The sequence below is a fragment of the Ochotona princeps genome, chromosome 1 (assembly GCF_030435755.1).
Source record: "Ochotona princeps isolate mOchPri1 chromosome 1, mOchPri1.hap1, whole genome shotgun sequence".
NCBI lineage: Eukaryota > Metazoa > Chordata > Mammalia > Lagomorpha > Ochotonidae > Ochotona > Ochotona princeps.
This window is the reverse complement of record NC_080832.1, coordinates 162,760,919-162,774,733: the sequence shown is the minus strand read 5'-3', so window position 1 is coordinate 162,774,733 and position 13,815 is coordinate 162,760,919. Positions and strand designations below refer to the sequence as shown.

The following is a 13,815-nucleotide window of genomic DNA, read 5'->3' as shown; positions in this document are numbered from 1 at the left end:
AGCTAGGCTGTGCAAAGCACCTGTGTGCAGCCCAGGGCCGGACACTGACCATCTTGATCCCACAGCCCGGTCAGAGCCCACACCAACACCACCGGAAGCAGCAGTGAGCCACGTCTGCTAAGCCTTCCTGAATGTGTAACCGCAAAATCACAAGCAATTCAAGAGTTGCAACCACTGAGTTTGGGGATGACTTTTATTTTTTTATGTGTACTTTTCATTATGGTTTTCTGATGCATTATTAACATAGCCCTATAACTTTGGGGGAAGTCTACCTTCTGAAATAGTTCTTATGCCCTCGTTCAAAAATGCCGTATACAATTATTTAAGTTTAACCCTTATATTTGAGTTGTCACACTTAAAAATAGATATACAAGGACTGATGTTGTGGCATAGCAGGTAAAGCCATTTTGTGCATTTTCAGCATCCCGTGTGGCTGCTAGTTCATGGCAGGGATGCTCCACTTCCAGTCCAGCGCCCTTACAATGTGCCTGAGAAAAGCAGTGGAAGATGGGTTCAGTCTTTGGGAACCTGCCACCTTTGTGGGAGTCACTGATGTCACTCCTGACTCCCGGCCCTAGCCGTGTGGGTAGTGAACTCACAGATACAAGGGGTGTGTGTGTATGTGTTACAAATAAATAAATCTTTTTAAAAAACGAATAGAGAAATCATTCTTTCAAAAACTATTTATTTAGATGTAGCAGAGACAGAGAGAGATCCCTTCTGCTGATTTCCTCTGCAAGTGTCCACAGTGGCCAGCACTGACTCTGGGAGCAATCCAGGTGTGCCCCTGTACTGTGGCAGATAGCCGCTGCCGGAGCCACCAGTGCTCACATGGGGGCCTACATTAGCAGGCACAAGCATCATGAGCTGCAGCTGCTGTGGGGACAGCTCAGCTCCTGCTCTGAGAAATACAGCTGTGCAATGACTAAGCATGTTGCCATTCACATTTTCCTTGAAACCCTCCAAAATCAAGAAAAATAAAATACAGTAAAGAGAAAACTCCATGCTACTATACACATGAGATTGGCCATGACTTGAATTTCAAGACTTTTTTTTTTAAGTATTTATTTTTATTGGAAAGGCAAATTCACAGAGAGAAGGAGAGACAGAAAAATCTTCATGTGCTGGTTCACTCCCCAAGTGATCACAATGGCCAAGGATGTGCTGATCCAAAGCCAGCAGCTTCTTCCGCATCTCCCAAGTGGGTGCTTTGTCCCACGGCTTTGGGCCGTCCTCTACTACTTTCCCAGGCTGCAAGCAGGGAGCTGGATGGGAAGTGAAGCAGCCGGGATTAGAACCTGCACCCATATGGGATCCCGGCACGTTCAAGGTGAGGATTTAGACACTAGGCTATCATGACGGCCCGAATTTCAAGATCTGAAGAGTTTGAGCAGATGACCTGAAATTTGGAGAAAAAAAAATAAGAAAAATGCCAGGAACCTACATACAAACTATGAATTAGGATCAAAACAGTTGAGTTCTTAAAAACTCTACAAAGCAATATGCCATAGAGAGAAGTGGAGAGTATCCTACAATCCAGTAGGAAGGGCTGGCTGAAGGAGCAGCAGCTTCACGGTCTGCGGTCGTAGCCCACCAGCCCAGGAGGTCTGCACGCTGTGGCCTGGGGTGAAAGCCGAGGAAAAGCAACCGTTGCATGTTACACAACCAGCAGCCCTGACTCTGAGGCTGCGGCACCATGAGTTCACTGAGAGGCTTTGGAAGAAGCCTGCATTAAAGCTCCGGGCTGCCCAGTGCTCACTGCTGCGGCTCCTCAAAGGACTGTTTAGTAAGCAGCAAGCCTTGTTCAAAGAAAATGCTGGTTAGAAAGGGGCAGCTCCTAAGCAAGGCCTGGGCGCGAGCGGGGAGAGGACTGCAGGAAGAAGGAGTGCAAACAGAAGAGGAGCTGCCCATTTCCAGGAGAACACAGAGAAATGAAGAAACCACGGACAGCATATGTGCATGTGCTGGAAGCAAAGACAGGCCTCATAAATGGTGTTTGATTGGAGTCGTCTTACCCATGTGTCACCCTGTTGTCCGTGGTTGTTCTGTGCAACGGTATCAGAGCTGAAGAGTTTGAACAGAGACCATATGGCTCACCACCCTGAAAACTTTACTCTCTAACCCTTCAAGAAAAAATACTTGCTGCCTTCCTGGCTCAGAGAGAGTAACTGGGAGAGATTTTAAAAAACTAATAATAAAGCAAGCTGGTAGGGATCAAGCAAATATAAGAAAGAAAAAAAATCATTCCAGAAATTGAAGTCACACTAGTAGAAAAATTAAGTAAATGTTACAAAATCATTAGACGACTATGCAGGAGAAAAATTACATAAAATAACATGGGTAAAAACAAGCAGAAGAATGAAGAAATAGGAATGGTAGGTACAAAACTACCAAACAGAAGAGATACTGTGTCTGAGAAAGAAGTGGAACTAATGGAGATCAATAGAAGACACAGAAACGTAGTCAAAATCTGCATATTGAAAGAGCAGGTGACGTTCCAGGAAAGTCAGTTTTTGAAGATTAACAGGTTAAGTGTTGTTCCTTAAAGAGGAGAATCTTACAACCTTGGAATGTCAGACTGATGTGCCTGGCTAGAGTAATGGCTGGGAGGCAAGGTTAGGTTAGGTTTAAGAGAGCCCCCTTCTTTCAGGATATATAGTGTCAAAGTGCAATAAATGAAGAGCAAATAAGTATAAGAGAAGAAAGAGAGAGAGGAAGAAAGAAAAGAAAAGAAAAAAAAGAAAGAAGAAAAGAGAGAAAGAAAAGGAAAGGAAAACCCGGGCCCGGCGCCGTGGCCTAGTGGCTAAAGTTCTCGCCCTGAACACGCCGGGATCCCATATGGGCACCGGTTCTAATCCCGGCAGCTCCACTTCCCATCCAGCTCCCTGCTTGTGGCCTGGGAAAGCAGTTGAGGATGGCCCAAAGCTTTGGGACCCTGCACTCGCACGGGAGACCTGGGAGAGGTTCCTGGTTCCCAACTTCGGACCGGCACAGCACCGGCCGTTGCGGCTCACTTGGGGAGTGAATCATCTGACAGAAGATCTTCCTCTCTGTCTCTCCTCCTCTCTGTATATCTGACTTTGTAATGAAAATAAATAAATCTTTTAAAATAAAAAAAAAGAAAACCTGAGAGCAGTAGTGGGCAAAAGCACTGCCTTTGGCACTGGTTGGAGTCACAGCTGCTCCACTTCCAATCCAGCTCTCTTGTGAAAGCAGTGGAGGATGGCCCAGGTGTTTGGGCCCCCGCACCCACGTGGGAAGCCTGGATGAAACTCCTGGCTCCCGGCTTCAGCCTGACTAGCCCTGGGCAATGCAGCCAACTGGAGGGTGAAAAGGCAGGTGAAAATTCTCTGTCTCTCCCTCTTTCTCTATAAATGACTTTCAAATAAATGATTTTGAAAAAAAGAAACAACTACTATTAAAATAAGTGGTGTTTTATTATTTTCAGTTTTCCTGTGTTGTCTAATTATTTCTTCCTGTTCAGTAGCATTGTATCTTCAAAGTAACCGAAATATTGGACAAGATGTCAAAACATCACATGGTACCCTGTAAGCATGTACAATGTTATGTATTCATTAAAACACATTTTTCTGAAAAAAAAAAAACCAGATAAATGAAAGAATCTTAGAGCCTTCATCAAAGAAATCAATATACCTCAGTATCTTTTCCCTTAGAGAAAATAAAATGGTTGGGAGGGGCTAAACTTTATGTGTTTTTTTTGACACGACACAGACACACACACACACAAAGAGAAATCTTCCATTGGCTGGTTCTCCTCCCCAGATGCCTGCAACAGTCAGGTTTGTCCAGGCTAAAGCCTAGAACTCAATTCAGGTTTCCCAGTTGGGCGGTTGGAGTCAACACAGCTGAGTCCGGAGGGGCCTGTGTGTGGGAGACTGGAACAGGAAAGAGCTGGGGCTCTGACATGCTCCCCTAGGGGAAGTAGACATCCCAACCCGTGGCTTAAGAGTGGCCACCAGACTTTGTTTTGATGCGATTTTGTTAATACAATCATATTAAGTATAAACATCAGGCCAGCATCATGAAGACAGCTGTGAATAAAGCTTTAAGGGAAAATGTGTGGGAATCCATACTTCACATACTTTATTTTGAGCCTTGAATTCATGTATTCACATTCCCATGATTTTTTTATTGTAATTCTTTCATGGACTCTCTCCAGAAATAAATAAATATGTATGTCCAAATATAGTCTAGTTTTCAGCTTTCCATGACAGTAGCATGTAAAGTGTAAAAGGCACAAGGCTGCAAATCCACATAGTTAAACATAACCTTGATTAACACATCTTGTTATTCATGAATGCCAACTCAGTTAATAAGTGTTTGTGGCTTGGATACTGACCTGGAAGGTTAATGGCCAGGTAGAAGCAATGGTCGAATCCAGATTTTTAAGGCAAACACTGCTCACACCCCAGAAGACATGCATGGAGTCAGGTGTAGACGGCTGGCTGTGGTAGTGTGTGCTGGCTGCTGTCCCCTGGCCCAGCTGCGAATGGCCACCGGAAGATCCAGCTCCTCACCCCCAGCTCTCCCCACACCCAGCTGCCTGCTACTGCCCCACGGGACAGTAGGTAGGAGACACACAGAGAAGCTTATAGATTTGTATTTCAAAGCTTTCACTGAAGGTTTTATTTTTATTTCACTGAATTAGACTTGTAGAGCAGGTGGGTAAGTTATACAGGTGGGAGGCAGCACCTATCCCAAGTTCACAGTATTTATGCCCATTTCAACCTGGCCACAAATGTCAGTGGTAGAGTCTGATTCCCCTTGAACTTCAAGTGCCTTGTGTACAACATGAATGAGAGACACAAAGGGAAACGACACTGGTCTTTGCCATCCAGAGACATTTTTCTGAGTCTGAAGCTCTGGGACATTCCTTCACTGATTTGCTTTCCTCCCCGTGGGATGGATTAAAAAGCAGATTGTTACTACTATTATTATTTTTTGATGTTCACTGGTAATCAGATCCGGACTGAAAGTAAATAAGTGTCTGAGGAAATGGATAAGTCACATCCTTAAAGGGCATGGAAAGAATGTGGGAAGCTTCTGTCCTCCATTCCTATTGAAACAAAGGGGGCTGGGGGGGGGGGGGACAGAGCCTGACATCTAAAACATGTTAACCTCGAAATGGTTGCTGTAGCCAGAAGCCTAGACTGGGTGGCGATCTGCTCCCAGGCTGTGGCCCGGCCGTGTCATGGGTCATGTGGCCCCGCATGTGCACAGGAAGGTGAGAATGCGTGAACTTTTGCCTCAGTTGTGCCATCCATCAGGGAACAAATGGAGCAGATCAGCGTGTGCAGCTGTACGTGGCGGCGAGCGGCTGGGTCCTCCTCACACTGGGGCCTTTGTCTCAGGGACCTGAGCCGGCATCTCCATGGGATGCACTAGACCCAGGCTTTGGTGGCAAATTACTAACCCATTATCACACCAGAACACAGGATCATTTATCTTCTAATCCAGAGTGTCACCTGTTCTTCATTTACCAGTCAATAACCATTCATTATGCTCAGTGGAAATTTAAACAAAGCGCTCTCCCTCTGTTCAAGCCAGTAAACTATTCAGCAATAACAAATAAATCTGCAGTTGGGTATCCCTTCCCGTCCCATTCCCAGACTGCAGTCTGCTACAATATGAACTTTAGAGGAAATGCCTAGAAATTGATGGGTCAGAGGCCACAGATAGTCTGATGGAAAAGAAAAGGGCAGATTCTTGGCCGTGGCTCCAGCAAGAGGCGGTGGGGACCCGCTGATCTGCAGATTCCAGCCAGTGTCGGAGCAGACACCAGGGACTCGCGTCTGTGTTCAGAACAGTGGGCCTGCAAGCAGCGACCGGCTTCCTCACATTCGTGGTGGTTTTTTATTTATTTATTTTTAACCAAGATTTTGTTTTCCTGCACAGGCTAAAAATAGGAGTTTCTGAAGACCGTTCTAGCACAACAAAGTATTTCTAAAGAAATCAGATCAGCTGAGTGGTCCTGAAAGGCCTGCTTGAAGTATTATTTTTAGGACAGTAATTCGAAGCAAACACATTTCAGTATACTTACCCTGTTCGTTCTGATCCCGGAGAAAAATGTTCCAATGGGAATTCTAGCCGGAAGCCTAATTTACTTTTTCCTGAAGTTCTGGAACAAACCAAAACAAGTTGTGTGTGTGGCTAGACATGTACACATGTGTGTGTGTATGCATGCATTTGCATGTACATGTGCCATGAAACACATGTATACCTTGGATACAGTTGAAAAGGAAAAGTCACCTGACTTGAAAGGGTGGCCAAAAGGCAGGTTGAGGCCCAATAAATCCACCACACTGGGTGCCAGTGATCCCAAGGAGGTGCTGGCAGGAATGCCCTCCAGCAGTTACATCCCAGGCCCTGGTACAGACCCCAGAGGCATTCAGAGTGCAGACAAATGATGGGAGAGAACATTCCAGACCACGGGAAGCTGGTGAGCAGGCACAGACCTACACGGAGCCAGTTCCACTTGCAGGCCTCTGCTTGTGCATGAGGCCCATTCCAGAAAGCGCCTGTCTGAGAAATCCATGACAGACAGTGCCAGCAAAACGTGAGGTGGGTGGGGCCCACCTGCCCTCCTTCAGACCCACCCCTTCCCATGTTTGACATAGCAGGCAGAGGAGGGCACCAAGCCATATAGACCCCACATGTTGTATGGACCCTAAACCCAAGCAGAAGGACTTGTATGGACTTGTATGTTATGCCTTTGATGAAATGGACCAAGCTTGAGTGGCAGTTGTCAAAGTTGGACATTTGATAAGTGTCACGATCCAATTCTCCTTGACTTCTGAATGCACAGTGCAGCTGCAGAAACTCCGTTAGTCTGAATGAACCGGCCTCCTGGCCCAAAGGAGTTCATCTGCCCTAGGCTTAACAGTGTGCCGTGGACCTAACACCTGCCACGCACCAGCCAGCGTGCACTGGCTCCCCAAAGGCATGCGAAATCACCCCTCCAAATATCCCATGGAACAAGAAAAGAATTTAAAACACTCTTAAAATAGGCCAAACATTCAGAAACATCCATAAGAAATAACTTCAAATAAAGGAAAATAGTGTGTGTGTGTGTGTGTGTGTGTGTGTGTGTGTGTGTAACTGAAGAGGCATTAAGATTTGGGATGGTGTCTGCTAAGAGGGAATAGGCTGCTTAATGGATCAGTAACCTGTTTTCCAGCTTACCCAGCAAGGGAGACACCAACCATAGGTAATTTTCTTTTTTTAAGATTTATTTATTTTCATTGCAAAGTCAGATATACAGAGAGGAGGAGAGACAGAGAAGATCTTCCATCCGATGATTCACTCCCCAAGTGAGCCACAACGGCCGGTTCTGTGCCAGTCCGAAGTTGGGAACCCGGAACCTCCTCCGGGTCTCCCACGCATTGGGCCATCCTCAACTGCTTTCCCAGGCCACAAGCAGGGAGCTGGATGGGAAGTGGAGCTGCTGGGATTAGAACCGGAGCCCATATGGGATCCTGGCGTGTTCAAAGCGTGGACTTTAGCCGCTAGGCCACGGCGCTGGGCCCGGTAATTTTCTTTAAATGTTAGAGCAAGAATTTGGAGCTGCTAGCACTGGAAGCTGTCTTTAAAAAACAAAACAAAACAAAGAAAAAAAAAACCACTTCCTTTTACCAATTTTATATGGATAAATGGATGGGAATGATAAAAAGAATGTTAATATTTATTTGGCTTGCATATTTTCTTCATTTCCACTTTTATTTATTTTAAATTTTGGATGTTAAGTTACAATTCCATAGGGTCTGGGATATCCCTACCCCTCCCCTAATCCCTAACTGCTGACTGATTTTCCCCACAATATATAGTGTGTATATATATATACATATATATATATTGCAATAATATAGTCCTTCATAAATAGTCATAAGTCCATCAGTCTGTTATTTAAGTGTGCCCTGACATTGCTGGTACAGAAATGCCATGCAGTCCAGTATCTTATTATGTAGATATGTTCAACAGTTTCATTGGGAATCCATCTTTGACTTAGAAGTAGAGATGCACACTGCATTGTGTCTTCACATCTGGATATGATAGTCTATATTATGCCATCACTATACATTTCCTTAAATTAGAAGCCATGAAACAAAGTCAACAACAGGAATGAAGTTAAAAGAAAAAATGTACAGCACCATAGAGTCAAAAAATGCACCATTGCATAACCAATACATGAGTGAAGAAATGAAAAAGAAAACACAAAAGCCTCTTGGGTAAAGTGATACCTCCATGCGATCCTTGAGCCAGCAATGAATTTGATAAGAGAAAAGAAACTATTTGGAAGAAATGAGAATAAAGACCAAAACATCAAAACACATGGGATGCAGCAAAAACAGTATGGAAATGATTATTGATCTAACATTTTGCATGAAGACTGCCTTATATCACGGAGAACATATGATATTTGTCATTTTGGGGTTGGTTTATTTCACTGAGCATAATGGTCTCTAGTTGGGACCATCTAGTTGCAAATGGTTTAATTTCATTCTTTTTAACGGTTGAGTAATATTCCATGGAGTAGATATACCACGGTTTTCTTAACCACTCCTCTTTGGACGGGCATCTGGGCTGTTACCATGTCTTTGCTATGTAGATTGTGCTGCTGTATTTATAGGATTATACATCCCTTGCTCATATGCACTTTTCATCTCCTTTGAATGTATTCCGAGGAACAGGCTCGCGGGGTCATATGGCAGGTCTATTTGTAATTCTCTTAGCACTCTCCATACTGTTTTCCATAGTGGTTTTACTAGCCTACACATCCACTAGTGCAGGAGGGTGCCTTTCTCCCCACATCCACACGAGCAGGAGTTGTAAATTGAGTTTTGAATGTAAGCCAACCTCACTGGAGATAGGTGGAACCTCAATGTTGTTTTCATTTGTAACCTCCCTGACAGCTAGGGAGCCTGAGCATCTTTCCATATGTCTGTTAGCCGTTTGAATCCTTTGAAAAATGTCTGTTCATTTCCTTTTGTCCATTTCTTTACAGGGTTGGTTTTATTTGTTTGTTTACTGTTCCTAGATTTCTGAAACTCTTTGTAAATCCTGGATATCAGTCCTCTATCACTTGGGTAGTGTGCAAAAATTTTCTCCCATTCTATTGATTGCTTCTTCACTTTGTTGTTTCCTTTGCTGTACAGAAGCTTTTTAGTTTGATGTAGTCCCATATGTTCATTTTGGCTTTCACTGCCTGTGTTTTGGGTGTCTTTCCAAGAAGTCTTTCCCCATTCCTGTTTTTTGGAGAATGCTTCCTGTTTTCCTCTAATAGTTTGATAGTGTCTGGGTGTAGATTTAGGTCCTTGGTCCATTGGGAGCTGATTTTCGTTTAATGTGACAGCTGCAGATCTTGCTTCTTAATTCTGCACGCTGCTATCCAATTGCCTCAACAGCTTTTGTTGAGGAGACCAGGCCTTTTCCCTGGATTGTTTTCAGTTTTCCTGTCAAAGATGAGTTGACTATACATGTGTGGGCTCCCTTCTGGTGTTTCTATTCTGTTCCATTGATCTTTTTCTCTGTTTCTGTACCAGTACCAGACTGTTTTGATAACCACTGCTCTGTAGTACGTCTTGAGGTCTGAAATTGTGATTCCTCCAGCTTGAGTTTTATTCTTCAGGATAGCTTTGGCTATTCGTGTTCTCCTGTGTTTCCAGATGAACTTTGGTATCTTCTTTTCTAGTTCTGGAAAGAATGTTCTTGGGATTTGGATTGGGATTGTGTTGAATCTGTATATTACTTTTGGTAGTATGAACATTTTGATGATGTTGATCCTGCCAATCCAGGAATATCTTCATCCTGTCTAACGATTCTCCGTCATTGCAAACGTGTCTGCACCCTGTGGTGTCATCTTGCCTTCTCCTCAGCTCGGATCTTTTTATTTATTTATTTTAGCTTTATTGGAAAGGCAGAGCAAGAAAAAGTGAGAGACAGGAAGACCTGCCATCCATTGGTTTACTGCCCTAATAGCTGCAATAGCTAGGGCTGGGACAGACCGAAACCAGGAACTGGGAGCTTCATCAGGCTTTCCCATATGGCTGGCAAGCGCCCAAGCCCTTGGGCTGTCCTCCGCGGCCTCTCCAGGCCCATGGCAGAGCAGGATCAGACGCAGAGCAGCTGGGACTTGAGCTGGAGCTCTGCTGGGAGAGGGCTGAAGTTGCAGGTGAGGCTCCTGGCTTCATCCATTGGGCCTTGATGCCAGCCCCTGTCTTGGGTCTTTAAAGAGTCAAGTTATGCTGGAGTGAAGCTGCAGTTGATTTTGTAAAAGCCTGTATTACTTCTTGCTGTGTTTAAAAGAAAAAAAAGAAGAAGAAGAAATTTAAAAGAAAAAAAAAAAACCTTAGTAATTAATGTGCCACCCAGGCCATAGAAACAGTGGGCTCATATGCTGTGAATACAACAACAGAAGCTCTGCTGATTCAGGGAGCCAGGATCTGATGGTTGCTGTCCACATACGGGTCTTGGATGTGCAGGTAGCCACTGAGAAGGGATTGTGCAGTGCATCTCAAGTGTGGCAGCTGGACGCTGAGCCGCAGATGCTGCCTGGACAGCTCCCTCCCCCTTCACGGAGGTGCTAAGCTTCTAAGAGGCTCTCAGACAACTTTTGAAAACAACAGCAGCACTCTATTTTCCAGTGTTGTTCGGTCACTGCTGCTTACTGCACTTTTCAGAGGGTTGAATTTTCAACCTGATCAAGGGTCTGGAGAGTAAAGAAGTGTGTGATATGCAGGGAAATGCGACAGTGCCTTTAGAACTGTGCTTATGAGCAAATCTGCTCCTGAAAAGGTTAGTCACCTGAGATGCCACTGAGATGGCATTCTTCCAAGGTGTGGCCCCAGGACCTGTCTCCCCGGATGTGAAAGATTAAGATTCCTACGGAATTGCACCCCAGCGCCTGGAGTCTAGGAGTACAACCCAAGGTGTTCCCAGGAGGACTGTGATGCACAGCCCAGTTGGAGAACCGTTGATGCAACGGTTAGGCTAGTGCACTTTCCTGCTGTGCGTGTCCATGTCCAGTCGCGCATATCTGGTAACACTGTTTTCAGGGTGACCACTGAGTGCAACTTTCACCAGAATGTGTGTATGTCTCTCTCTCTCTCCAGGCTATGTGGCTGATGTTGCAGAATGATGAGCCAGAGGACTTTGTCATAGCCACTGGGGAAGTGCACAGTGTCCGGGAATTTGTTGAGAAGTCGTTCATGTGCATCGGGAAAACCATTGTGTGAGTACAGGGGAGAGGTCACCGCTGGTGTGCGTGCACGTGTGAGTGCTGGTCTGCCCAGGCACTGGTTACCGTCACGTGGCCGCTCCCTGTGGTACTGCGATGCCGGGAGTTGCACCTCAGAGCTCTGCACGCAGCCATTCATTGTGTGCGAGCTTGCTGAGGTCAAGGCCTACACCAGGTGTTTCCACCCTATAAACTGTCTTCTTTTCTCTGAACCACTGACAAGCTGTGACCTGTTGCCTCGACACCCTGAGCTTCTGTACGTCCTACACATGGTACCATTCTCCCTCCATAAAACGCAAGGCAGCCAGGGAGCTGAGGAAGTCCACGGTGCTAAAGGAGAAGCAGCTAGTTTTCAGATTCCGCTGGCGTTTGGCCCCTGGACCAATGGATTCCTTTATACCGAAATGATCTGATTTCCACTTGCGCAGCTTACACCTTGTATCACACAAGTTGTGAAATCAGATTTTTATTGAAATATTGGAAAGACTTCTGGAAAATCCTTCATTATAAGCATTCTTGTATTTATTTACTTTTTGTCTGTTTTGGTAATTTACGGTGAACAAACAGACCAACATAAAATGTACCTGCCTGATCCTTTTTGGAACACACAATTCAGTGACGTTGAGCACACGCACCATGCTATGTAACCTTCAGCTCAGTTTCTGTCAGATTTTCATCACCCCAACGAGATGCTCTGTGCTCCTTAAATAGTAACACCTCTCTCCACCTCTTCCCGTTTATGGGTTGCCTCTAGCCTGCCTGCACTCGATGCACATGCCTGTTGTAGGCACCTTGTATAAGTCAAGCCATCCCTCTCTGTTCTTTCGTACGGTGCCAATATTCGCTTTTATTGCACTTACCGTGTTAGTTTATCCTTGTTACAGCGTTTGATTGGTTTCTATTTACGAGACTGAATAGTCTTTGGGCAGTAATTCCGTCCTTTTCTGGCCCTCCCCCACCTTTGGGCCTTCCATTACATGTCAGGTTGCTTGGTGATCATCGCACAGGTCCACTGAAACTAGGACTTTTTTTTTTTACCCCCAATGGTCTTTTTCTTTGTACATTTCTTCTTGGATAGTTTCTATTACGTCTGCATGTTCGCTCATTCTCTTCTGCAGTGTCTGATCTTTCGATGCCCGAAGCATTTTCTGTTCTAGATAGTTCTCATCTCTAAAAGTTCCATTTGGGGTCCGAGGGACGGGGAGGAGGGCTGGTGAGGGACAATGCTCTCCTAAGGGTGAGAAGTTGACGTTTTTCCCAAATTTGTTGAGACAATAAAATCACAGATCCAAAAGGCTTCATAAAAACCCCATGCAGAATAAACTCCAGCAGAGTCACACCAACGTACCCTGTAATCAAAACGCTCAAAATAAATGTCAGAGAAAACCTTAAAGCAGTCAGAGAAGATGATTCTTTAGAGAGAAACAAAAATAAGAAAGTTTGTAAGCAAATATGCAAGGAAAAAGACAGTAAAACAGTATCTTTCTACCGGTTAAGAAACTTCAGCCATAGAATTATATACCCACGAAATAGTTTTTAAGTGGACAGGAATTAAAGACTCTTTTCAGATTAAGGGGAAAAAAAAGAAAAACACAGAGTGCATTCATTACCAACAAGCATTCATGCAAAGGAAAGATTATTCCAGTTTAAGACTTAAATCTACATGATTGAGTCGACAGCAAGTGTTTTCTATGCATTTCTAAATTTCTTTGAAATTCCAGTAACTATTTTATGTAAAAGTAAAATGTTATGGAGTTTCTAATACTGTATCTGAACTCTGTGACAAGAATAGCACGAAGCATGGGACAAGACGGAAGCATTCGCCATTACATTGTTGCGAATTAGTGTAAAATTCTTGTAGATTTCAGTCAGTTACAGTACATGCCGCTGACTCTAGAACTCTACGTAACCCAGTGGAAGATCAGCAGCAAGCCAACAGCTAACTGAAAGTGCAACCCCGCGTGTTCAGTCTGAAAGAAGCTGAAGAAGGGAGGGACAAGCCACAGAGGGGACAAAGAGAACGAAATCACAACCACACTGATGATGATGATGATGTCGATGGTGAATGCTGTAAACAATGTTTATTCAGGAGGTGGTCCGGCTTGATAAATGAACCAAATGCTGTCTGCAAGGGGCCAGCTTAAATGTAAGTGCACAGGAGATGAGGTAAAAAGATGAAAAAATAAAACAGGCAAATGCCATAAGAAAGCCAGAGAGGCTGTGTTGCATGAGCCAAATACGACCTCAAGCTACGAGGAATGAAATCTCCTCCCGTGGAAGAGATCAGGTCAACATGAAGGCACAGCAATTTCATATACATATGGAATAGCTAAGATTAGTTACAGCTATTTCAAAATATGGACAGACCTGAGGAAACATAAGCAAACATTATCATTGGATGCTGAAGACTGCTCTGCAACTGACAGAGTAAGTAGACACATCAATGAGAATGTAGAAGGATTATTCTGTTGACTCAGTTAGCAGTGTAAATCACACCCATTAGCCAAAAACAACAGAATGCGTGTTCTTCTCAAGTGCTCCTGGCACATGCATTCGGACAG

General features: G+C 44.5%; 1 protein-coding gene across 2 annotated transcripts in view; it reads left to right on the top strand.

The window, feature by feature from the left end:
• Positions 1–13,815, top strand: part of GMDS (GDP-mannose 4,6-dehydratase) — a 560,326-nt gene that overhangs the window by 444,143 nt on the left and 102,368 nt on the right. For both annotated transcript variants that reach the window (XM_004596493.2, XM_058668314.1), the window contains exon 8: positions 11,130–11,248. In XM_004596493.2, the coding sequence (XP_004596550.1) occupies positions 11,130–11,248 (119 nt within the window). The remainder of the gene's footprint in view (positions 1–11,129; positions 11,249–13,815) is intronic.